This window comes from Lottia gigantea, assembly GCF_000327385.1.
Source record: "Lottia gigantea unplaced genomic scaffold LOTGIsca_52, whole genome shotgun sequence".
NCBI lineage: Eukaryota > Metazoa > Mollusca > Gastropoda > Lottiidae > Lottia > Lottia gigantea.
The window spans coordinates 1,616,728-1,641,137 of record NW_008709781.1 but is presented as its reverse complement, the minus strand read 5'-3'; the positions used below and the strand labels follow the sequence as shown (position 1 = coordinate 1,641,137).

General features: G+C 31.6%; 5 protein-coding genes across 5 annotated transcripts; 2 read left to right on the top strand and 3 right to left on the bottom strand.

Annotated features, from left to right (window-relative positions):
• Positions 1–161: 161 nt before the first annotated feature.
• Positions 162–1,190, bottom strand: LOTGIDRAFT_179104 (hypothetical protein; the record flags this gene model as incomplete). Its single annotated transcript, XM_009062657.1, has 3 exons — positions 162–447; positions 625–787; positions 1,076–1,190. The coding sequence occupies 3 exons, from the start codon at positions 1,188–1,190 to the stop codon at positions 162–164; spliced, it is 564 nt and encodes a 187-aa protein (XP_009060905.1).
• A 2,316-nt stretch (positions 1,191–3,506) lies between these two features.
• On the top strand, positions 3,507–9,726 carry LOTGIDRAFT_125913 (hypothetical protein; the record flags this gene model as incomplete). Its single annotated transcript, XM_009062656.1, has 14 exons — positions 3,507–3,598; positions 3,836–4,028; positions 4,310–4,539; positions 4,725–4,838; positions 5,128–5,326; positions 5,662–5,854; positions 6,290–6,399; positions 6,500–7,146; positions 7,331–7,482; positions 7,826–7,989; positions 8,216–8,335; positions 8,704–8,835; positions 9,090–9,304; positions 9,552–9,726. Coding segments are annotated over 14 exons (2,736 nt in total), but the record flags the coding sequence as incomplete, so codon positions are not given.
• A 508-nt stretch (positions 9,727–10,234) lies between these two features.
• LOTGIDRAFT_193380 (hypothetical protein) lies at positions 10,235–11,748 on the bottom strand. The gene is made up of 2 exons (XM_009062655.1): positions 11,677–11,748; positions 10,235–11,316 (listed from the first exon to the last, which is right to left on the bottom strand). The coding sequence occupies exon 2, from the start codon at positions 11,303–11,305 to the stop codon at positions 10,634–10,636; it is 672 nt and encodes a 223-aa protein (XP_009060903.1). The 5' UTR covers positions 11,306–11,316; positions 11,677–11,748; the 3' UTR covers positions 10,235–10,633.
• Positions 11,749–14,314: 2,566 nt separating this feature from the next.
• LOTGIDRAFT_234551 (hypothetical protein) lies at positions 14,315–16,655 on the top strand. The gene is made up of 2 exons (XM_009062654.1): positions 14,315–14,559; positions 15,018–16,655. The coding sequence occupies exons 1-2, from the start codon at positions 14,390–14,392 to the stop codon at positions 15,154–15,156; spliced, it is 309 nt and encodes a 102-aa protein (XP_009060902.1). The 5' UTR covers positions 14,315–14,389; the 3' UTR covers positions 15,157–16,655.
• A 329-nt stretch (positions 16,656–16,984) lies between these two features.
• LOTGIDRAFT_234550 (hypothetical protein) lies at positions 16,985–21,148 on the bottom strand (the record flags this gene model as incomplete). The annotated part of the gene is made up of 4 exons (XM_009062653.1): positions 16,985–17,849; positions 18,486–18,530; positions 19,206–19,367; positions 21,117–21,148. The coding sequence occupies 4 exons, from the start codon at positions 21,146–21,148 to the stop codon at positions 17,675–17,677; spliced, it is 414 nt and encodes a 137-aa protein (XP_009060901.1). The 3' UTR covers positions 16,985–17,674.
• Positions 21,149–24,410: the final 3,262 nt, after the last annotated feature.

The window sequence follows — 24,410 nt, the reverse complement described above, 5'->3', positions numbered from 1 at the left end:
TTTCTTGGAAGCATGATAATTGAAAATTAAACAGTTCTAGCAGGAACAGGAAATAGTATTTTCATTGTGAAAAGAGATTCAGGTAGCAGAAATTAAGGTCAAACAACTGGTCGAGGGAATACTTAGATCTTCTTTATATCCCATTCACATTATATAGCAGATCATCTTAAAACAGAATACATTTGTAATTCTGGACTAGAATAAGTCTGTACTCGACTAGTTGATAAATCTGTAGTATGAGTTGGTGAACGAACTTTAATTCTCCGAACATGTGTATCACGTCCATTTTGATGATTAGATAAAATTGCTACTTGTATCATAAATGTTCTGATAGGTTTATCATTTGAGTCTTTTAATGGCACTGATATCCAACCCACTGGCTCTGTCATTTCTAATAGCTCTACTTCTATTAAATCATTAAAATGGCTTCCAACTCTTATAGAAATCCTGAAATATCAAAACATTCATTTGACATTGAATTAATTTAGAGGTTAACAGGTCATGATAATACTCCCTGTTCCCGGCCCATTTCAGACTTGATATAAAACATTATTGATAAATTTTGAAAATCAAGTTCAGATAAACCAAAGATATATATATATAAGTTTATCTACATGTACTTACTTATTAGGTGTGTAACTTTCATCAGCTTTATAATTTGCAAAAAAACATATGTCATATATTGTTGTTTTCCTTCTAAACTGTATATTAGCTAGGTGTGGTTGAGGACCATCTGATTGCCAATATGTATCATATGCATCATCACGTAACTGTTCCACTCCAAAACCTATTAATATGACATTATTTATAATAAAAGATTATAGGTACAAGGTATTGATTATTGATTCTATACTCAACTTTTCATAGAAGAGTTAGGCCTATATAGCCTACTATACATGTCCAATGGGAAAAATGGTCATTAAGAACTTATTCTTCAGAGCAGTTAACCTTACCAATTAATAAGATCTATAGACCCTCCTGTAGGCACTCCTTCGAAAAGCAGGCTTATTTTAGAAGGCAAAGTCGGAAGATTACACTCGCCATAAAAAATTATAACGATTCGGGCTTTTCTCACCTGGTTTACACGAAGATAAAGACCACGCAGCTTGGTTTCCAACTTCTCTCAACTTTCCCTCTTTTTCATCTTTAAATATATTGTTGTTCTGGGTGCCACTGACTTTTATAGACATTTTTGTTATTTTCGCCAAAAGCTAATTTCGAACTTCGCCATAAACAGTAAGGGGGGTAACTCTGAAGGTGCTTTTGAAAAACTTAAAAAATAATGGAGATGTCGTGTTGAGATTATATGTGGAAATGATTTTCCGTTGTTTAGGATGGGGCAATTATATAAATCTATTGGTCACTTACAGAGGATTTTTCTTCCTTTGACAAATTTTAACTTTATAAATTGAAGTCTGGATAATCGTGACTAGTCATAAACCACCTTTCTTGACTTTATTTTAGAGAGTATGTTTTGATTTTTTGAAAGACTGTCGGAAAACAATTAAAATGGGGCAGGTGTCAATGTTATCACACTTGACAATGAAGCCCCTTTCTTTGTTATATTTTTGCTGCCACAGATTGAAAAGGGTAAACAATATGCTTAAAAGAGTAGGCTAGATATCTATGTATGATTGATACATAGGCCTAAATTTTTAGTACGGTAGTTCAGTTACATCTTATCTTACTTACTGTTACAGTAACTTACTTATTTCGATCAGTGCCAACTGAAAGTGTTGATACTTTGGTGTTTGTAATTCGATCATGGCATTCATTCAATGTCAAATAGACTCATTTGTCTTTTGATATTTCAATTACACTGTTAGAAAGAACAGAAAATAGGTTTGAAGCAAACAGCCTTTGTCATTATTTCAGTTGATTACACATGTAGGCCTATAGGATGTTAGTCTGCTATTTTTAATTTTTGTTCAAAGCATAGAACTGTATACTGTCAGTATGTTCAAAGTAATGGTTTTTTATAATAAGCAAATATTATGTAACTTGAATTTATATTTGAAGGATATTTTCCTTTTGTTTTTCAGGTGATTATGAGGCTAGGGATAACTTCTAAGTGGTTGGTGGCCTCATCATATAGATGATTATTTCATTTTGTTTATGGTTGAATAGGTCCTAATTAATACAAAGATGGCATGGTCTATTGATAAAGATTTGAGTTGCCTAGTAAAGGAAAGTGTACAACAACATCCTGATCAGATAGCTGTTCTATTTGATGATTACAAGTCTAAATGTTTTCTTACTTATAATGAATTCTGGTCAAGAGCTGCAGAGGTAAATAATCATTATTCATACTTGATCGGATGTTTACGTCAGATCTTTCTCCTCTTTTATCTTCTTGTGGATTAGGGTTATCAGGTTCGCTCTCTGCCTTTTCGAAGCAAATGGCAGTTCTCTTCATTTCATTATGTGCTTGTGCAAAATATTGTTTTGCTCTATATAGGCCAGTGCTTTCATTGAGACGCGTCTCAATACACCCTACCACTGTATCATGAAGTTATTTTAATAAAATAGTTAATTGGAATGTTTGATTAAGTTTTTTGGTCTTCTGTTATAAAGATTCACTTGCAGTGTCTGAAGACATTCTTTGTGTTTATTCTTTATGTTTGACTTATTAATTTCAATTGTTTATATAGATAGCTGATGGCATTTCAAAAGAAAAACTCAATAGTAATGTAATTGCAGTATGTGTAGATTCTACCATAGATCTACCATGTATATTATGTGGGTATGTATTCCTCAATTATGTAAAAGACAGTTCACATTAATCCACTAAATAAACATGGAGATTTCAGATGAAGTTAATATTGAAGCTACACAGTTCACTTTTATCTGAGTTTTTCAACCATGTTGAAGACAGAATACAGATTGCCTTAAATGACCCATAGGAACCTTCAGTTAGCTACTCTTTAATTCACTTTGTTATTTCAAAAATTTTACTATACATTAAATGGTATATTTCAGGGTTTTGAAGTCATCATGCAGCTTTTACCCATTCACTATAGACAGTAAAGGTTTTATCAGTCACAGTATAAACAGTCTGGGAATTGGTTATCTGTTAGTTAATTCAAACAAATTGGAGGTATATTATATTATCTTTTTTAACAACTGACTATAAAAGAATAATTGCAAAATGAAATGGATTAAAATGACTAATTTATGATATTTTAGATAATAATTAGCTATCAACATTTTAGTATAAATGTATTTGCTGCTTGCTGCTGTCTTGTCCATTTCTATACAGACATTTGTTCACTTAATACTTATAGAGACCAAGTTTGGTATATAAGATGAGTGGAAGATAATTATTTTTTAACAAATTAGTCTTTTGTTTACATATAATATGTTATCTTTTTTTGCAGGAGTTACAAGATGTTATATCTGAAAATCATGGCGAAGTTATTCCATCATCAGGTCTTTTGAAGTATAACCTGGTATTTCTAGCTTTGCGAAGAAATCATGTGACTGATACAGTTGACCAATCAGATCAGGCGTACTGTATAACTACATCTGGAACAACCAGTGCCCCTAAAATTGTTTCTGTTCCTCATAGGTGTATTGTTTCTAATCTACTAGCTCTTAGGTAAGTTTCAAAAAGCTTTTTACCAATAAATTATTAGTTTAAGCATGGCTTTATTCTTTAAATTGTCTCTTTTACCCATCCCTTCTGATATTGTATCAATTATTTGACTGGCAGACCTTTGTCAATAATAACTATCAGAGACCAGATATTGATATACTTGAGAATTTATAGAATGGAATAGAAACAACATGATATGACATTGTGGGAAAGTGACAGTGCTTTATGTATCTTTTTCAGAGAGATATTTTCAGTGTCACCAGAAGATTGTTTGTTTCTGGCCTCCCCATTAACATTTGATCCGTCTATAATAGAGTTGTTTATTAGTATAATTAGTGGAGCTAGTATATTAATAGTACCTGACTATATCAAACAGATACCTGATAGGTTATTAGATATATTATACCATAGAAACTCTATCACTATTCTACAGGTAAATCGTTTAATGTCGATTAAAATCGCCACGTCTTTTGCAACGGCCAATCACAAAGGGACACATGTAACGAATGGCATCAGTCATCTTTGGTTGGGATAATACCTTTGGATATTTCATCAATGCTCACCTTGTCAGTGATGCTGGCTGGAGGGGTCTTGCATGGAAAAAATCTTTTGGATAAAATAAAAAAAAAAGAAGTACTCATGTGCTTCTGGTTGTGCAAGTTAACGATGTTTTAAATGTTTTACAGCTTTACTTACCTAACTGTTATTTTCTAGGCAACCCCATCACTGTTATATCAGTTTAAATCTAGTGAACTAAAAAGAACTCTACTAGGAAACAATACCAGTTTACGTATATTAGCTCTAGGAGGTGAAGAGTTTCCACCAATATCAGTTGTTAACCAATGGAAAGATCCAGGTTGTCCTGTAGAGTTTTATAATCTCTATGGTATAACTGAAGTTTCCTGTTGGTCTAATTGTTACCATGTAACTGCTGAAGATTATAAGTAAGTGAAACCATCTACCAGTTCCATACGTCTAAAGCATTTTCAGATTTGAAAAGTGGGTCTTTAGCTAGATCACTTAAGAAACCCTGATGTAAATGTTTTGAGCACAGCTAACTGACATTTACATATGCCTTTTGGCCATAAAGTGGTTTTCACATACTAATGGCTTTCGGCTTTTTATTCAGATTAAAACTGAAAAATGTACCTATTGGTGAACCATTAAATGGAATAGAGGTGAAAGTCACTAATAAAGATGGAGAAAAGATAAGACAGGGAGAAGGATTATTATGGATTGGTATGTCTAATAGTATTTACTTAATATAATACTTAATTTATAATTTCTTATTTGAATTCCTTGTCAGGATATTTTTGACACTCTTGGATATACTCTTACGCATATAAATCTACTAATAAACTGAATGTAACAAATTCCACTGCCCTGAATTTGATGCCAGATCTGGATGGGCCTATCTTTTAACTATTTACTTGCAGCATCCTTTTCATAAAGTCCACATAATCATAATTATGTTAATTTTTGTCATTGTTCTGATCATGATAATATTATATTTTTGTATATAAAACAGGTAGTAAAGAAAGAGTATGTGATATAAATAATGAAAGAAGAGATATAAATAATAAAGGAGATATAAGTAATAAAGATATAATATGGAGATGTACAGGAGATATTGTTAGGATATTAAACAACAGTCATATTATATATCTCTATAGAACTGATACTCAGATAAAAAGACAGGGTAAAAGACTAGACCTTTCTACAATACAGTCAGTAAGTACTTTATGAAGTAGGCAAATTATTTGCGCTCATATAGGTTGTTACCGATAACAAACCCTTATTTGAAATTATAGTGTCATCCGAATGTTAGTTCTGAACCTTTCTACTTAATTTGAAAAATAATAGGCTTGCTTTTATAATGCCATAGAAAGGAGCATGAAACGAACAGACTTACTAAGACACAGTTCTTTCAGAGCCTCTCAAATGAATGAGGCTTGTGTAAATCAACTTAAATAGAGACAACTTTGAACAGGACATCAGCTTCAGAACTTAAGGTTTCTTTTGGTGATCAATTAAGAAGAATTGAATAACTACTATATTTGTTGTAGTGTGTAATGGAAGTTGATGATATTAAACAGTGTTATGTTATTTATGATGAGAATAAACTATGGGTATTTATTGTGTCAGAGATGGTAAACGAGCTGGAGACTATAGTTCTGTCTTATATACAGAATAAATTACCACTTTATTACCATCCTGATTGTGTTAGAGATATTCAGTCTTTACCACTTACATCTCACGGTAATTTCCTTCATTCATTCACATTTGTTTCTTTGTTCAATTTATCTCAAGGCAAATTACTTTTTGTATATACTTGTTTACAATGTAACACTATTGACCCTTTTTGATGAAATATTGTTTTTTTTTAGAACATGATGCTGTATCCTAATTTGTATACTTCAAGAATCATCTCTGTTTTAAAGAGATTATAAACTAAGTGTTTGATACACCTAATCATGAGGGTCTTAGGTGATACAAGCATATTTCGCAATTATTGATGTCATCAAACACTTAGTTTTAGTGGAATTGCTGGAACCACAGAAGTCTGATTGAAAATTGGAATAGTGCAAATTGATGCTATCAGTGCCCCCAATACACATACAAGTTTTATAAAAAACACTTTACAATCCCTTTGACTGCTTTTAACTGTCTATTATCTTTTTCCCTATTTACCAGGTAAAATCAATAGAAAGAAATTACTAAAAATAATGCATGAAGAGAGTAGGAACATCAAAATACCAACAACATTATGTGAGTTGACAAAATGGCTAAAGAATTTGTGGCAGGTAAGAGTTGAGTTTCCCTATAAACTTTAAGAAAAAATCATGTACTTTGACTATCAATGTTCTCATGTCTCTTTTTCATTGCCTTTCATTTTTTTTATAGAAACATATAAGTTTGGTTGATCAATGTAAAGAAGATATAACTATAGAAGATTCTAGTTATTTTATAATGTTAGGTGGTAACTCATTACAAGCTGTTTATCTTACTGACTATATACAGTCTGCATTACACAGTAGACATCCAGTTATATTGGACTGCTTATTGAACAAAAATTTCTCTCAAAATATACACTGCTTGTACGACATTATCAATATTTACATTGGATTAGATGAGATATCTACACAGAAACATAATGGTTCTGTTATTGAAAACAGTAATCCTAAGAAGCAGAAACTAGAAAAAGATGGTTTGGGATTCAGGAATGGTAAAGACGATTCTGGTAATCATCGATCTAATTTTGAATACTTCATCTGTCGAGGAAACAGAACATATCAGTGTGCTACAAGTTCTTTACAGCATGGAAAGATGAAGTCTTGTTGCAATCAACACAATAAACATGTTTCCAATTTATACAAATGTTCAGATTGTGATACAGACTCAAGTGAGTTCTACAAAGAAAACTCGGGTCTTCGAGAATCTCAGATTATCAAGAATAATGGTGATATGAAACCTAAAATAGAATTACAATCATTGTGGAAATATGATACAGGCAAATGTGTGGATTCTTCTCCTTGTGTTTCTGCAAGAAGGTAGGCTTGGTGTGTTTTTTATCTAAGTTATTTGCATGGGTGACATTGGCAAGCCTTTAATTCCAGATTTTAGAACATCATTTATATTATTATTAAGAAAGTAAAGTAAAGATACAAATCCAGAAATGCATGTTGATTCATTCAATCACTATTGCCTGTTAATTTCTATTCTGTTTCTATTTAGTGATGGTAGTAGTGTAGTTTTTATTGGTTCACATTCCCATAAGTTTACAGCTCTAGATGTTAACAATGGTGATATAATATGGGAAATATATCTTGGTGATAGAATAGAATCGTCACCCTGTCTATCTAACTGTGGTACATTTGTTATTGTTGGTAAGGTTTATCAATTTTAAAAAGAGACATGCATTTTTGAAATAATATCTTTTTTTGATATTAAGAACAAATTAAGGTTTTCAAGTAGTTCATTTTATGTATGAATTTTTATTACATTGATAGTGTTAATCACAAAAACACTCCTCAAAGTTGCTTGTTTGTACCAGTACCTACATGTTGATGTCAATATTTACAAATAAAGCCTCGAATAGGAGATAGGAGAGAGTGGCAATGTTGGTACATTACACCTATATGATGACATTGTCATGTGGCCATCCCTTTTTAAAAATTAGTTTAAAGGGAAATATGAGTTTATATTCACCAAACAATAATTTCCTTACAGGTTGTTACGATGGTATGTTATATATTATTAATGTTAATAATGGTGATATAAAATGGAGGTTTCAAACAGGAAGTCATATCAAATCATCACCAGTTTTAGATCCTCTAACATCATTCATTGTATTTGGGTCACATGATCAATGTCTGTATGCTGTTGATATAGATGTATGTATCTTTCACAACTTTAAATTTATTTAAGACCTATCTTCATCCTTTTCTTTGAAAAAGTTGATTGAAAAATGCTAATAAACAGCTGCCCTGATTGTAGATGTTAAAGACTCTGGCAATCATTGCACAATTTGATATTTTTTTTTTTTTTCAAATACATTTCATGTATAAAATGCAGCCTGATAGTGATAATAGTATCTAATTACTATTTGTTTTTTTTAAGAAAGAGGAATGTAAATGGAAGTGTGCTGTAAACAATGGAAGTCTATTCTCTACACCTCTGATATATAATAATACAGTTTATATTGGTACATTAGGTGGTCAGTTATTAGCTATTAACACGGTGAGTTATCAATTATTCTGTTAGACATAGTTACATTTTTCATAGAGCATTTCTATATCAATATCATATCCTTAAAATGAATAGAGCTAACCTTAGGCTGAATTCTTAATGCATTCACTTAGGCATTAAGAGGTTCCTCTGTCTTGAAAAACTTACTGTCCTTCATTGCTTACCAGTGGACAATCCAACTCAGATATATCCTTAATTAAACAAAAAATACCACAACTGCACAAGGGTTGTATTGCAGGGGTATGTAGGCCAATGTGTCAAGGAATGAAACAATTCAGAATGAATAGGATATCAAGCCAGTAACTGTAAAATTATGCTTAAATACTTATCAATATGATTAGATATTATTCTCTGTATAGGATGATGGTAGTATAAAATGGAGGTTAGACGTCAACAAGCCAATATTCAGTTCACCATGTTATTTATATAACAGTATTATTGTGGCCTCTGTTAATGGGTACATCTATTCTGTTTCTTTAACAGGAAATGTGGTAAGTCTTGTTATATAATACAATAAAAAAAATATGTGAACTTATAGTAGATCAATATAAAAGCCTCTTTGAGTTTCTCTATCCAACATTTCATTTCTGTTATCAAGGAACACTTTGGTTGTAAATGGGGTATAAAAATTTTGACAATTGAGGCGAAAAATAAGAAACAAATTTGTTATCTAATTTATATTAGAATGGCCTTTCTGTCATTTTTAATATGTGATCAAAAGTTTCATCTATGCATATCTTTTCAGATGTGGACATTCCAAACCAACGCACCGATATTCTGTTCACCTGTTATATCAGAGTGCAGACAAAATAAATGTGTCATTATTGGTTCCCATGACAATCATCTTTATTGCCTTAACCAAAGTGGGCAGCTCAACTGGAAATTCAAATCGTCCAGTCATATTTATTCTACACCTTTTGTGTATTCAACATCAACTAGACTTGAACATTCCAGCCAAAAGTGCAAAGAACTTTCAACTGAATCTATAGCCAAATGTAGAAATTGTGATCAATATGATGGCAATAAGTCTTCCAATACAAAGCATCAAGGCAGCAACAAATCTTTACCTAATGAACTGCTGAATAATGGAATGTGATAATGAAAGTCATCGATCTCAAACCATTAGAGATCAAAATTCTCAAGAAGTTATTTACTTTAAAGACTTCAAATCATGTCCATGTGAACCATATCAAGATTATATTTTAAGTGCCTCAACAAATGGTGATCTCAATATCATATCTGTCTCTACTGGTGAAGTACTGTACAGTATTCAGTTACCAGGAGAATTATTCAGTTCTCCTGTCATTTATCAAAATAAGCTATTAATAGGTTGTCGAGATAATCATCTTTATTGCTTTCAAATTGAGCATGAGTTAAAATAACTTTGAGATTTGTTGTGACCCAAGTGTGTGTTTTAAAGCACATTTTTGCGCTACTATGCTTTGCAACGAGAGAATTTTTGTATAGATAGCTGTACCTACAATCCAATCAAAGATAAGGTACCCTCTCTAACTGTATTTGCTTATTTGAAGAAACTGGATAGCCCACCATTCACTGATAAAGCCACATTGGCACTCAGATTTCATATGTTAATCATCCATGTTATGTTAAAGCTCACCATGTGCCTCTGCTATTTGTGCAATATTATTTATTACATTTTTATTTGTTAATGATTAAAGTGCCTTATTCTTCAATTGGTCTTACAGATATTTATTATATACTACTTTGTTCCTTATCTGATGCGTTTGTCTACCTACAATAAACTTAATGTTGTATGACACTGGTCCCTGTGATGTTGACAATATCAATACTTATCAAGTCTAAAGAAAAGGGTGGAACAGTCTAAATCTGCACAACAGATATCTTTCAAAAAAAAAGAGAAAAACAAGTCAGATATTATAAATTTTAATAAATAATAATTCCACCATTGCGATGATACATAGTGAGAATATGAATATGTGTACATTATATTTATATTATATTCAACACCACTGCTTAAGTTGTTACAAGGAACAAAATGCAGTTTCTGTGAAAAGAATGACATGAAAGCAGCCAATATGGCTTGAAATTTCATTTAACAATTTTTATGTGGGGTATGAATCAAGATTACTCAGAATATGAAAGTTACAAAATACAGAACATGATAACAGATCAAAAGAAATTTAACTTAAAAAATTTATGCTGTGAACTAACAAGAATAATTTTTCTGATTCAAGATTTGACGAAATTTAACTCAAATGTTTTTAACAATAGTTTTGAAAATATGTGACAAACTTATGTAACCATAATTTAATAATCATCATCACTACTACTGTTTCCATCATCTCTTATTGTTTTTTTCTGGATAGGTCGACCATAACCTAGCACACTTTTATTTCTACTGGCTGCAGCCTCGTCATCTAATGGTGGATGTAACAAGTCACCACTGTAATTAATAGCATCAGCTGTACCTAAACGCCATTCTAACATTTCTGTTGAAAAATCATCCTTATTGCCAAGATCATTAAAACCAACTATATAATCAGTAGTTTTACCATTCTTAGCCACACAAATAGTAGGTAAAACTTTAATTCTTAAACGCTCTACTAAAAACGGCGCCTTTTCTACATTAATTTTCAAAAATCGTGTTTCCAAATGTTTCGGAGCTAACAGATATAAATGTTTATCTACTATTTTACAGCGAAATGTACTGTCTCTGAAAAAATGGCACACCACTTTTTTACTCTTTTTACACTCATCAAAGAACTCTTTTTCATTGGCAATTTCTGTATATTCACCATGACCCTGGGCTAACCATTCTTGTTTTTGTTGTGCTGATTTTTTCATCATATCCATTCTCTTCTGACGCAAAGCATCAAAATCATCTTCATCCATTTTAGACATTTTTTCAATTTCAGCGTCCACCTGTTGCTCCATGGCCTGGGTGGCCTGGAGTAGATGTTGCTCTAAAGCTTGCTCCATTTTGCTTTTATCTAAAAAAAAATTTAAGATTAGTGGCTTGTTCATTATGAGAATATACAAATCTCAAAAGGCTTGTCAAAAGCGACAAAAAAATTCCATTTCTGAGACTAAGGTATGATTGGTCAAAAGAATGCTGCATTATATTGCAAACACAATATTCTAAATTCTAACTCTGAAAAGACTGTAAAAAATCAAACAATTATTGTAGTTCAGATAGCCGAAATTGAATAACAGCTTAAAATTGTGATGTACACAATTTGCTTTTGATTGCAGTCGAACAGAGTACACTACACTATTTAGACGCACCTATAATTGACAAACTGAGAAAATGAACGATGTTGAATTACTACGAATCAAAATGCCAAACCTACATTTTTCTTCGTAAAAAGTATTCTGACGGATCAATTACTTTCAGTTCAATGGTAACAAGAGACAGAAAGTTACCTGATTAGAACTGTTTCTTTACTATGATGTTCAGTGACTCAGTTATTGCAAGTCGCCATTTTCTTAACATGCGTTTACTTATGATACTGTAATGCGATTGGCTGTTCTTAAAAAATCAGCCAATCAAATCAAATACCAATCATAATGTCAAAGGTCAAACTTTCAAGGTAGCAACAACAAATTTGTTTGTTTACAGGTAAAATAATCTGTACGTCAATCATGTGGGGACAGGATTCTTTTTGTTGATGATCGCTAGATTCTTATTAAATTATGTAACAATTGTTAGTAACAAGATACAACTGACATCACTGTGAAGTATTAAATATTTCAATATTGTATTAAAGCCTGGTTCTTTAACTTTAACCATATTTTTTTCAGACCCAGACCATTTTAACAAGTTTATAATTCAAAACTTTTGCATTCTCTTTATCAGGTGACAGTTAATGGTCTGGCCAAATAGGAACAAAATTTAAGCTGCCTTTAAAAGCATATTAATATTTCAATAAGTCTGCAGTTGTAGACTATTTACATGAAAACAGTATTTTCATACTATAAACATCTGGAATTCACTGCCTGAATATGTTGCTTCATCTGATAACTAAAACCAATTCAAATCGAACCTGAATATAGCATGGAAGAACAAGGCCATTAAATTCAATCCGTCTACAATGTTGTAAATTAATTATTATCAAACCTACTTTTACTAAATTTTCCACGTCATGCGCACTAAACTATTATTCCGAGGTGATCTAGAAGCTTTTTAGCTTAAAACAGATCGAAGATCAGGTAAATCAGATGTTAAGCAAAACATTTGATGCTTATATCACACTATTGTTTACTATGTCAGGTGATCTAATATTAATTTTTGCCATGAAAAATTTTGGGATAAATCCTTGGATTTGTGGAGTGACTTGACCATTATAATAGTCCAAAACATCAGCCTCTATTCCAGCCTCTGATGGATATTTTGACATTTGTCAGTTGAAGTAGAGTCAGAAAAAATATACCCTGTTAATTGGGGAATGTTCGTACCTTCGAAGATGAGTTTTTTCAGATATAATATTAAACTGCCTTAACTATGATTGTAAAAAAGTGTTGGGAATCTTTTGTTTTGTTAGCATTACAGGCCCCCTTGACCATTGAACCTTTGCTGAGCATGCAGTTTTAAATGGTGGTAAAAAAATGATGGTATGACTGTACTACAAAAATATTCATCTTTCCAAATATATCTGGGCTTTGCAACCTTAAGAATATGTAGGAGATACATTTCTCTACAATTAGTCGTTTATTTGACTTGAATCCGTTCATTATTTTTTTTAACAGATTCCAAAAATGATATCGAAAACCTTATGTAATGTTTTTAAATATTTTTGGCTAATATTTAGCCTAACTGCTGGATTTTTTTAGATAAAACTTCCAGATACATTAAAGGGCACATTTCTCTAGATATTGGTGTACAAATTGGAGCAAAAAACATTTTTGACCTACAAAAAATGCAGAATGTCCCTTTACACCTACCACAAAATAAATTGGATTGTACTTGATTTGAATCTTCCCAAGATTATACAAATGGAATATTATAACACTGTGTTGTGTGCATTTTTTATTGACAAAAAAAACTATGAACTGAGGGTAATATCATTACATTTTCTTAAAATAATAAACTTAAACTGTCATTTGCCACTAGAGTTTTATGTTATTCATATTTACACACAGATTGAAATCTTGTTGTTTATTTATACTTTGATTCACTGTTTATTTTCCTTAAGTTGTCCAAAGTTTCTTGAGATATGTTTGGTGAAATCTCTCTTTCTTTAACTCTTACAGGATCATTGAATACAAATTGTCTGAAAAAAAAAAAGCTTAAAAGATAAATGGAATATAACAGGATATACTGACAATATAACATGCTTAATTAGAAGATGACAATTATAAATATTTGAAAAACATATTTCATGATCGAGCACAATCATCATAAAGGTTACAACTTTAGCAAGTATTGTCCTGAACTGCTTGAAGCATAAGTCCACCTTAATAGGCACATGAAGTTATTATACCGGATTTAGTCCAAAGTGGCAAGGATAATCACGGCTACTTACTGCCAAAACCAGACAGTTGCAATCGCAGCACAACTCACGAAAAACACTGGAAATCCATACAATTTCACCCTCTCCAAAGGGGTACGTTTCACAGGCTTGTCTGGGTTACTGTACCGACCCAGCCATCCACCTGCCATTTCACACTTTTATTTTCTGTTGTAATGATTAACCTTATTTCTTTACATATTTTCCGATATGACCTCAACCTTTACCGGAAGTTACAGAATGTCTATTAATCCGAACCCAACTACCTGGCGATCACAAGTAGAATGGTTGTTTTCTGACGTAGAAAGAGAAATACGGGCTTCCATTTTACTTTTTATTTCATAATGTAATTTGGTAGAAATTGATACACTTTCTTATCGTATTACCAATTTTGAGTCGTTTGAAAGATATTTTACTATGTTACTTCATTGGCCCTACAGAACGCAGGTGGTTTCGGATTAATGATTAGTCTTCCGGTAAGGCCAAGGTCGTTAGATATATCTCGGAAAAATATATGTTATAAAAGGTATCTTCAAAGATTTTGATAGATGCCGTGATGGTCTACCCCACTCTTCTCCGAATGGTGAATTCTCACCAAGCCCGTATGCTAGAGAGGTCTCGTCGTCGTAAAGGTCCAAACAAAGAAGGGTTTATGTATCGTACAAGAAATTATCCAATTTATATTTTCTGGGGAGTACTGGCGTGTGTGTTGATAAATTTTGCAAGGTAGAATACCCTTTCTCTGCTTTTACATAATAATAATTAATGAAAATTTCATGGTATGTCATGTAAAACTGATTAAAAATATTTGCCTTCTTTAGGCCTACTTGAATAATGTAACATAACAGAGTTTAGACATAGGACTACCATGTATTTAGTTATAAACTTTGCTACAGGCTGACAGTACAGGGTACAGCATTAACAATTCTGACATGTTTTATTCATCTGCAGGGTAATTCAGCAAACATGAAACATCCAATACTTGGAATATGATAATGCATGTAATACCATGCCCCATTTTTGTCTTATGACATTGACTTGTTACTTCCTATTTTTAAACATTCAATTCAGTAAAATAACTGGAATTGGTTAAGTAGGCTACATTACATTATGTGTTGTGTACTCTTGGTAGAAATGCTCATTAAACTATTACTGATTGAGAATTTTGTGTTATCTATTTTCAGGGATGCCTATATATTACAAAATAATCCACCAACTGGACCTATACAACGTAAATCATCTATTGACCTTGATAAATTTAAGATAGTTGATTCGAGAACTGAAGAAGAAAAAACCGAAGCAGCTAAAGAATTGGGATTATAAATAAAGTGCTGTATACAAGTGACATAATATATCTTTGGCTTACTAAGTGTTGAAATCATCTATCTCACTGTGTGGATACTGAAAGTCAAAGATTTCTAAGGAATAAGATCTAGTGCTGGCACGATATATCGGTCAATCACGGTATCGCTATATGACATGCTACGATACACATATCATATCGCATTGTCGCTAACCACTTCTATCAACTATATTATCAAATATTAGTGTTGAAACGGTTAACTATTTCACGGGTAACCGGGTCTGATTTGAGATAATCGGTTAACTATCACTTTTATAAGAAGTAAATATAGAGCAATTTTGACAGAAAATTCGTCACTGTATGAGTCTTTAAGCTGTTTTCTTTAATAAATAAACATCTTTATTGATTAAATAATGGTGATTAATAAATCAAGATAGGGTATCAATTATCAAAATTCTAAGAGTTGCAAGAATTGTGGTCAAGATTAATAAGCCTCATTTTTGATTTAAGTTCAACTAATTACTTGTTCTGGATAATTGCGTCAGGATGGTCTTAGTTTGTCGACAGTCGCCGTGTGCACCATTATGTTAATTAGGTTAAATAAATAAGCACTGTAATCACTATCAGACGTTCGGCAAGTGCCACGGTTCGTTAAATCTTGTATTTCAATAAAATTTAAATATTTCAATGAGATACACTCCGTTACACTGACCCCACAATTGGTATAAAAACCTTTGAGCTGTTAGAGACTGTAGCAATGAGTGACAATGGTGCCAGTCCGTCTAAACTCTGTCAGGCCCTCTCGTAATCTTACATTGAAGCAGACGCTTCAATGGGTTGTTTGGTATATGTTGATTTGTACCGACAATTCGCGGGGCTAGCATCCTGGGTACTCATTTAAACTTTCTCTAATTTAGTTACCAGTGAGTTGCCGCCGCAATAGCAGTTTTTGACTCCTTTTATAATCTTTAGTAATTAACCGGGATCAACTGGATAACAAACGGTTATTGCCGACGATAACCCGGTTCGCAAAATTCACTAACCGTTCCAACACCATCAAATATCACAGTTATAAAGTTATAAATTAATATTAAATAGAAACTTTGAAGATAAAAATTATCATATGTATCGTATCGTGATACTAATCTTATCGTGGCATAATTGACGATATCCAGCACTGATAAGATCACTTGGCGAGTGTTTTACAATATTTTGTTTTATGAGGTAGACTAATCATATCCTAGTTTACTTACTGGAGATTTTATCACTATCACTGAATAACTAAAACATAGCCAGTTCTGATAAATTGAGTGACGGAAGGGGGCTTGGAATTTGGATATAGATAATTATGTGTAATTTGAGATGAATATCATAAGTTGCAGACTGAATTCATTCTGTTTCCCTTGTTGTATGTTGTGTATTTAGAAGACTAAATGAATGGAATGGATGGAAAATATATATAATTATTCTTTTATACAAGATATTGAATGGTTTGCTTGTAAATAAAATTATGTATCATACAAAGTGTGTTCTGATTGAATCAAAAGGCCCTTGAAAATTTCTGTTCATGGTGAATGAATACTGGTAGCTAATATGGAGTTTCCTCCCTTGGTATATGATCAAAGTTAGGATTATGTAGACAGTATTGTTAGTAAAATTGAGGAGTTATTTGTGATCATCTAGACCACCTACAATCCACTTTAGTTTTGAGAACACTAAATAGTAATTGAAAACAGTGTTTAAGAACTTGATAAATAAAGAGGCCATGGACAACATGCAGTTAGTAGCAGAAGATATAGCATCAGCCTTGGTAACCCTGTTATACATGAAAACCTTAAAGAAATGATTCTGATAAAATTGCCTTTATACATCAAATTGTTAAAATTATATACAATCATTACATATCAATATAAACAATCTCTTTCATGGGCTTTAACAGAATTTTTGATAATTTTAACAACTCATAATGGATGAAGCATCAATCAAAGGGATATAATCAAATATCTGCTCTGCCAACTGATGAAGCTCATTTCTACCACTATGAATCTTAAACAATGGAATATAAGTCAGATTATTTCTTAATTGCAGATGAAATATGCTACAGGTAGCAGAAATTGAGCTCTATCAGTTGATAAAGAAATTATTTAGAAAAATAATATCCCATTGAGTGATTTCAAATGTAAAATTTCCATTTGAAATTTGAAATCATCAATGCTTGTGCATGATTATTCTTTAAACCAGAATTTACTTATAAATGAAGTCTGGCGGTCAATTCAAATACTTTGAATACATGGAATAGCTAGCTCATTGCCATAAACTGAAGTAGGATGACAAAAAAATTCTACCAAAACATTGCTTGTCCTGCATGTTGACTCTTTTGTTCAGTTGAATCTAAGAAAAGTACTATACTGTAGCATATTCTCACTTATACACATCCTATTCATGACATTCAAAATAAAGAAATGCAAATTTGCGTTTGACTGAAAGCTGAGATGATGTCCCCCAATTTCCATTGTATCACAGTAAATGTATCTTCTATCACGATTGCTCCTCCTCTGAAGATGACGAAGATGATGATGATGATGAATCTGAAGAACTGTCAGAAGAACTATCAGTTGATGTACTGTCACTATCAGAATCACCAGAACTGGAGGAACTATCACTATCACTAGAGGAACTAGAATCTGTATCGGTGGAACTTTCACCATCAGACCTGCAATATGTTAAGAATTTTTCTACACATAATATAAAATGAAATGGAGTTTTACGTCCTACTAGACGCTTTTTCCATATCAGCCCCTTGTACCTGCATCACTGACAGGGGGAGACCGGATTGAAAAATCCGAAGGTATTATCTCGACATATGCCTGGATTGAACCTTGGACCTTCAGGTTAGCGAGCAAACGTCTAACTCACTGAGCCACCGCGGCTCCCTACACATAATATAAAGAGCTGGCATTGATGAAAGTTATAGGTCTATGCGCCATTCGTTCAAGTAGGTAACTAATTAAACTGAATAGATAAACATGTAGTCCTAGATGATTTAGTTTATATATAGAGGGTATGTCTTTGAGGATCACATTGTGTTGTATTTTAAAGTTGTAAAAGCCATTTGAATCATGACCTGTCCTCACAGGTTCTGCTAATTTATTCATTTACCAATCTTCACAATGTCAAGCTATAATGAACTTTGTCTTATACCATTGGGCTTTTTTCATGCATCATGCGATTCAATGATTTAATTGGATTCTTTGAATAGCAGTTTGTAAACTCAATCGAATTTTACATTGTGGCTTAAAACAGCACAAAATTGTATTCAGGTGTAACAAAACAATTGTAATTTTCTTACGTTTTAGCTTTTTTCTTTTTGTCCTGAATACTGGATGTTTTGACTCTGAAAAGGAAAAAAGTTAGATATCTTGAGATAGTCGTCCATTACTATAGACTATGTGACAGGAATATAAGTAGAGATTATTACTCTTCATTTCATAGACATTGACTTGATTCAATTAGTAGGCTACTAATCACTTCACTTCATCTGAATTCTTCTCATTTTCCTCAACATCATATGTCTAATATTTGATATTGAAGGTCATGTTGAATGAACCTTGTTAGCTGGACAAGTGGTAAAAACCTCTTTTATATTCTTTCATGAGATATCTCACCTTTTGAGAATGACTTGGACCTACTCATTTTCCCTTGAATTTCTAGCAAATTAACAATCCCAATTTATCTCAAATTTCTGATCATTATTCATTATTCAATGGTTTCTGTCTTATCAACCCAGACAAATTGATTTAAAGAAAGAGAAATTTTAACAAATATAATTTGAAAACTTCTTGTGAATAAAGAAAGAATTCTATTGATAAGAATTTAAAGTGAAAATTTATACTGAGCACTGTGGAATAGTCTATCATCTTTTCATTATAATAAGACATTTGATGAATTGATAAAAGTTTATATATGACAAGAGTAAAAATTAAAATTGATTGCCAATGACCATGACATGCAACTTGTTGATCCATCAAATAATATTTTTATACATTTTGATCTCTGAAACAAAACTTACAAGAGCTCCAATTTCTTTTTCTCTTCTTCTTTTTTCTGACGTTTTATCATTTCTGTAGATCTTGATTCACGATGAACATATTTTCTCTTCCCAGTACAAGCAAATGTCCAATGACCTTTTTGTAGACATTTCTGACAACGGATATTTTCAGCACTTGAGTCACTGAAATGAGAGAAATATCTGTGCTAAAAGAAAAATAGAAGTCTCAAGAGAATGGCCTAAAAAGCAATAAAGCTGCAAGTAGCTGGTTATTATTCATATATTCCCAACAATTTCAATTCTAATATAATTTTACAGGAAATATGCAATTTAGACTCATTTTACTTGCCAAGTCAAGAACAACAATCTAATAACTAAATAAACAAGAGATCTCTTCACATAGTTAGCGATTTTAATACACTTTACAGAGAATTCTGATATGCCTTTAAGCTCTAGAAATATTTTTCACAACTTAATTCTAAACTATTTGGTCCCTGTTTTTTTAAAACATACTTTATATATCAAATAAGGACTTTGCAATTAGTGACAAACACTAAGTTTTAGTGGAATTGCAAAAAATTGGAAATTAAAAATTAGAAAAATGAAGTGTACCTGATATACATAAATTTTTTTAGAAAAACTTTACAACCATTTAACATCTTTTGATATAATATTTTAGACGTAAATCACAACCATAGTTTATGCTGACTTACACAAGAATAATGATTTCTAAAAGACTAATGCCTGATTACTGAACCAACATAAAAATCGTTTACATTTTCCCTGAAATATCCACATCTTCTCGAGTAATTATTGATGAGTATAAGGAGAAAATAAGCTGATCTTTCTGTTTGACACACACTCCAGTTATTTTCACATTAATTCTAATTTGTGGATAACTGGTGGTAAATATATTCTTTATATTGATCATTCAATAACAAACATAGAAACTTTACAGGACCCAGAGGAACAACATTTCAAAGACTTCTAAATTACTATAATTTTATGATGTTTATCAGATTATATTCAAGTCTTGTTTGAGGAACAACACCTAATATTTTAAAGGATTAAGTTTGCAAATACATTTAATAAGAAATATTCCACGATGACATCTCTTTAGATTGAAAAATTTGATTAGCATTATTTTCATTTTAGGATAATCAATTAAAAGTTTGATTTGCATTGCATAACAATCCATTAGTAAATGAAAACTATCTGGGAAGGGATCTAAAATGAAATTGTATCCTTTGGGATAATTGATGTTTTTCCTCAAACATGATACAAATATCAATTTGAAAATGAAAAGGATACAATATATTTCTGATCATCTTCATTAAACTGTTTTAAACTATCTTGAAAATTACATGTCACTCAGGCTCAAATCAAGTTGACAAAGAAGTCAAAATGGCTCCATCTCAATTACATGTCTTATTAAACAGTCTAGATTTTTCAAAAGACATTTTAACTATTAGTTATAAATAATAGATCATTATTCCGATGACTGACAACTCTATGAAAAATATCTTCTCTCAGACTAGGGCAAGAAACTACTCAGACTGACAGTAGAAAACTCAAGTCTTGTTATCTATTCATCTTCCAATATTCACAGCTTTAAACAAATCAAAGAGTTAATTCAGATTCTGGTCAATATAAGGTAATTTTACTGACATTTCCAAATATCAGCAGCAGACAATCTCCACGCTGATTACAGTCCAGTCTGATTAATACTGAAGAATGAAATTGGAGGAGAATAGTTAAATTGGGACAAGGAGTGTATCTGATTTGTCTAGATTGTAATTTGGTGTAAGCTTATATAATGGGATGACAAAACAATGTGAGTTACATAGCCTCATTCCTCCTTGGTTTGATAGAAACATTAATCTTCTTGTCTGGATATCGTTTTAAAGAGATTGTAAAGAATTTTTTTTATACCGGTATGTATCAAAGACACGGGTAGCATCCATTTGCACCTTTCCAATCAACAGTCAAGACATCTTCTATTATACTCAACTTTTTATACGTCACTATCAGAAAATCTTATTATATCATATTTATACGTGACATCATAAAACGTTTGGTTTTAGTTGCTTTGCAGAAACTACAGACATCTGAATTAAAATTGTAATGGTGGAAATCGATGCCATCAGTGTTCCCGAAAGACATAAAAAACCTCTTTACAATCTCTTTAACTCTTCTAATTCTAACCTAAATAATACATAGAAGAGTAGATATTAAAACTGACAGATTAAAACCTTGTTGATCCTATTCTTGGTTTGAAAATCTGCTCAATTAACGAAATAGATACAAGTTATAACACAGGCTGTATTTATATAAATATGTCATGTCTAAATTGCTGTATTCTCAGTTGTGGCAGTTGATGTCACATGATTGAAATATTTAAAAGTATTATCTCAGCCAATGTCAGAATAATCACCTCTGATAGTCAGGAAACATTTAGTTTAATTGTTAACCTGATTTCAATTTGTTTACTTAATTGAGAAACTGAGGGTTGAAGAAAGAAGACCTTGATGTCTTTTCATATGAAAAATAACATCAAAATAGCATGTACAGTTGACAAATTCAGACAACCGGATGAAATATGCTGGTTTCAATGGCTAGAAATAAGATTTGTTTCCATGGCCATGAATCTAGGTTGTTTGACATTCTTTGTACAGTTTTTATCAGTTTTTTCAATCTGATATCAAAGTAAAGAGTAATATAGCTTTATATCAATATAGAATATCTCAGTTGGTTTCGTGTATGAAAACAATAACTGCAGGTTCAATAAACTTAATTTCATCAAAAAAATCAAACCTTGCCATTCTACATTGAATAAATAAGTTTCAATTGATTTTCTTCTAAAACATCATTCTGCAATTTAGGTTTTATTCCAGTTCCTTTCATCAGTGGCTTACATCTTGGAAGATTGCCAGCTGTATTGTTTACATGATGCAATTAGTATGCCTAATTTTACAGTCTGGTTACAGTATACAATTATATACAAATATTAGCACAGATTTAACTCTACTGTAATTGTGTAGGAAATTATCATCCACAAAGATGTTACCAAATACTTCAGGGTTACCACTTTGTAAAAAGCGATTACTAGTCAACTTACGCTGGGTTGAATACATAATTCTTCACCAATAAATTGGTAAAACTTGAATATTCCTATAGAACTACATTTATTTCTACTTAACAGAGAGTAGGGAAAAAACTGTTTATTTATTACATAAAAGGATTAAAATTTATTCTGTGCATACCAAAGTCAATTTAAATCTGTTGAAAATTGTAGATCTGCAGACAGTAGTGTTTACAAATTACAGAGCATGTAGAATGTAGAAGTACAAATTCTTCTTCAAATTATCACTGTAACAATAAAGCTTCATCAATTGTAAACTTATCCATGGAAAGGTATAATTTAATAAAATTGTATTAGATATAAAAAACAGAGTAAAAATTTCACAAAAATCAAAATAATGGTTTAGATTTTCTTAAATTCTAATGAAGAAAACCACAACAGTTCTTGATCATAGATCAAAATGTCTTTGAAAACAGATAGTCTCTTCAGTCTTCTCATTTCTAACTTGTCACATCAATCAGGGCTGTGATAAAGAACCTAGTGAAAGATACAGACATTACCATCTCTAGGGGAAAATTACTGTCTTAACAGGGAATCTTAGCTAACATAGAGAACCATGTTCCATCCACAAGCATTGAATATACATTTTTTAGCAATTTATAACTTAACATTTACTAAGCTATAAGCTTAAATCTTGTTCTTAGGAGAATTATCAGTAAAACTATCAGTTTAAGGAGAGATTTTTTCTTGTCTTGAAGAGAAAGAAACCAGAAACTTAAGACACCTACCAGACAGCACATTCAACTTATATTGATATATGCTTCTTTGAGCTTTTTAAGACATTAATTCATAAATTCAAATTCAGAACAAATGTTAAATCTCAATGAAAGTCATAGTATAAATCCAGTAAAGCAAGAAACTACAAATGCTGCAACATAATTCAAACAATAGAAAACCTCAACGCACCTGAAATCAGAGAATTTATTTCCACTTACCGTATGTTATACAACTGTTTCAATAGTTTCTTTAAAAACAGCAAACACTGAGTTTTAAAAACTTAAAGGAAAGAAACACAGCAGAACATTTCAGGATTTTTAACTGTTTTAATAGTTTCCTTATCAACAGTAGACATTAAGTTTTAAAGAATGAAAGAAAAGAAACACAGCAGAATATTTCAGGATTTTTAACTGTTTTAATAGTTTCCTTATCAACAGTAGACACTAAGTTTTAAAGAATGAAAGAAAAGAAACACAGCAGAATATTTCAGGATTTTTAACTGTTTTAATAGTTTCCTTATCAACAGTAGACACTAAGTTATAAAGAATGAAAGAAAAGAAACACAGCAGAATATTTCAGGATTTTTAACTGTTTTAATAGTTTCCTTATCAACAGTAGACATTAAGTTTTAAAGAATGAAAGAAAAGAAACACAGCAGAATATTTCAGGATTTTTAACTGTTTTAATAGTTTCCTTATCAACAGTAGACACTAAGTTTTAAAGAATGAAAGAAAAGAAACACAGCAGAATATTTCAGGATTTTTAACTGTTTTAATAGTTTCCTTATCAACAGTAGACACTAAGTTTTAAAGAATGAAAGAAAAGAAACACAGCAGAATATTTCAGGATTTTTAACTGTTTTAATAGTTTCCTTATCAACAGTAGACACTAAGTTTTAAAGAATGAAAGGAAAGAAACACAGCAGAATATTTCAGTTTTTTTACTGTTTCAATAGTTTCCCTATAAACAGCAGACACTGAGTTTTCTAGAATGAACGAAGCAGAATATTTCAGGTCTTACTTCACTACTGATGACAAGAAGATAGTAATAAATTTCTTCGTACCGTCTGCTACACCTCCTAAAAACTCTCATCTCACACAGAAACCAATCATCATCTTACACACAACTAATGGGATATGGCTGAATTTCCAACACTTTATTACCATTAGCACAAAACTAAATTTTTTTATTATCGTCACCATGACAACCTCTAAATACATTTAAAACATGCATTAAACTAGCCCAAACTCTGTTTATTATTTTTTCAGTTTTTTTATGGAAGAATAATAAAGTTTTAAAGGCCTACAGGAAGTTACGTTCAGATGGAACTGAAAACTGTTCTTTTGGTTCATTTCATCTGCTAGCTC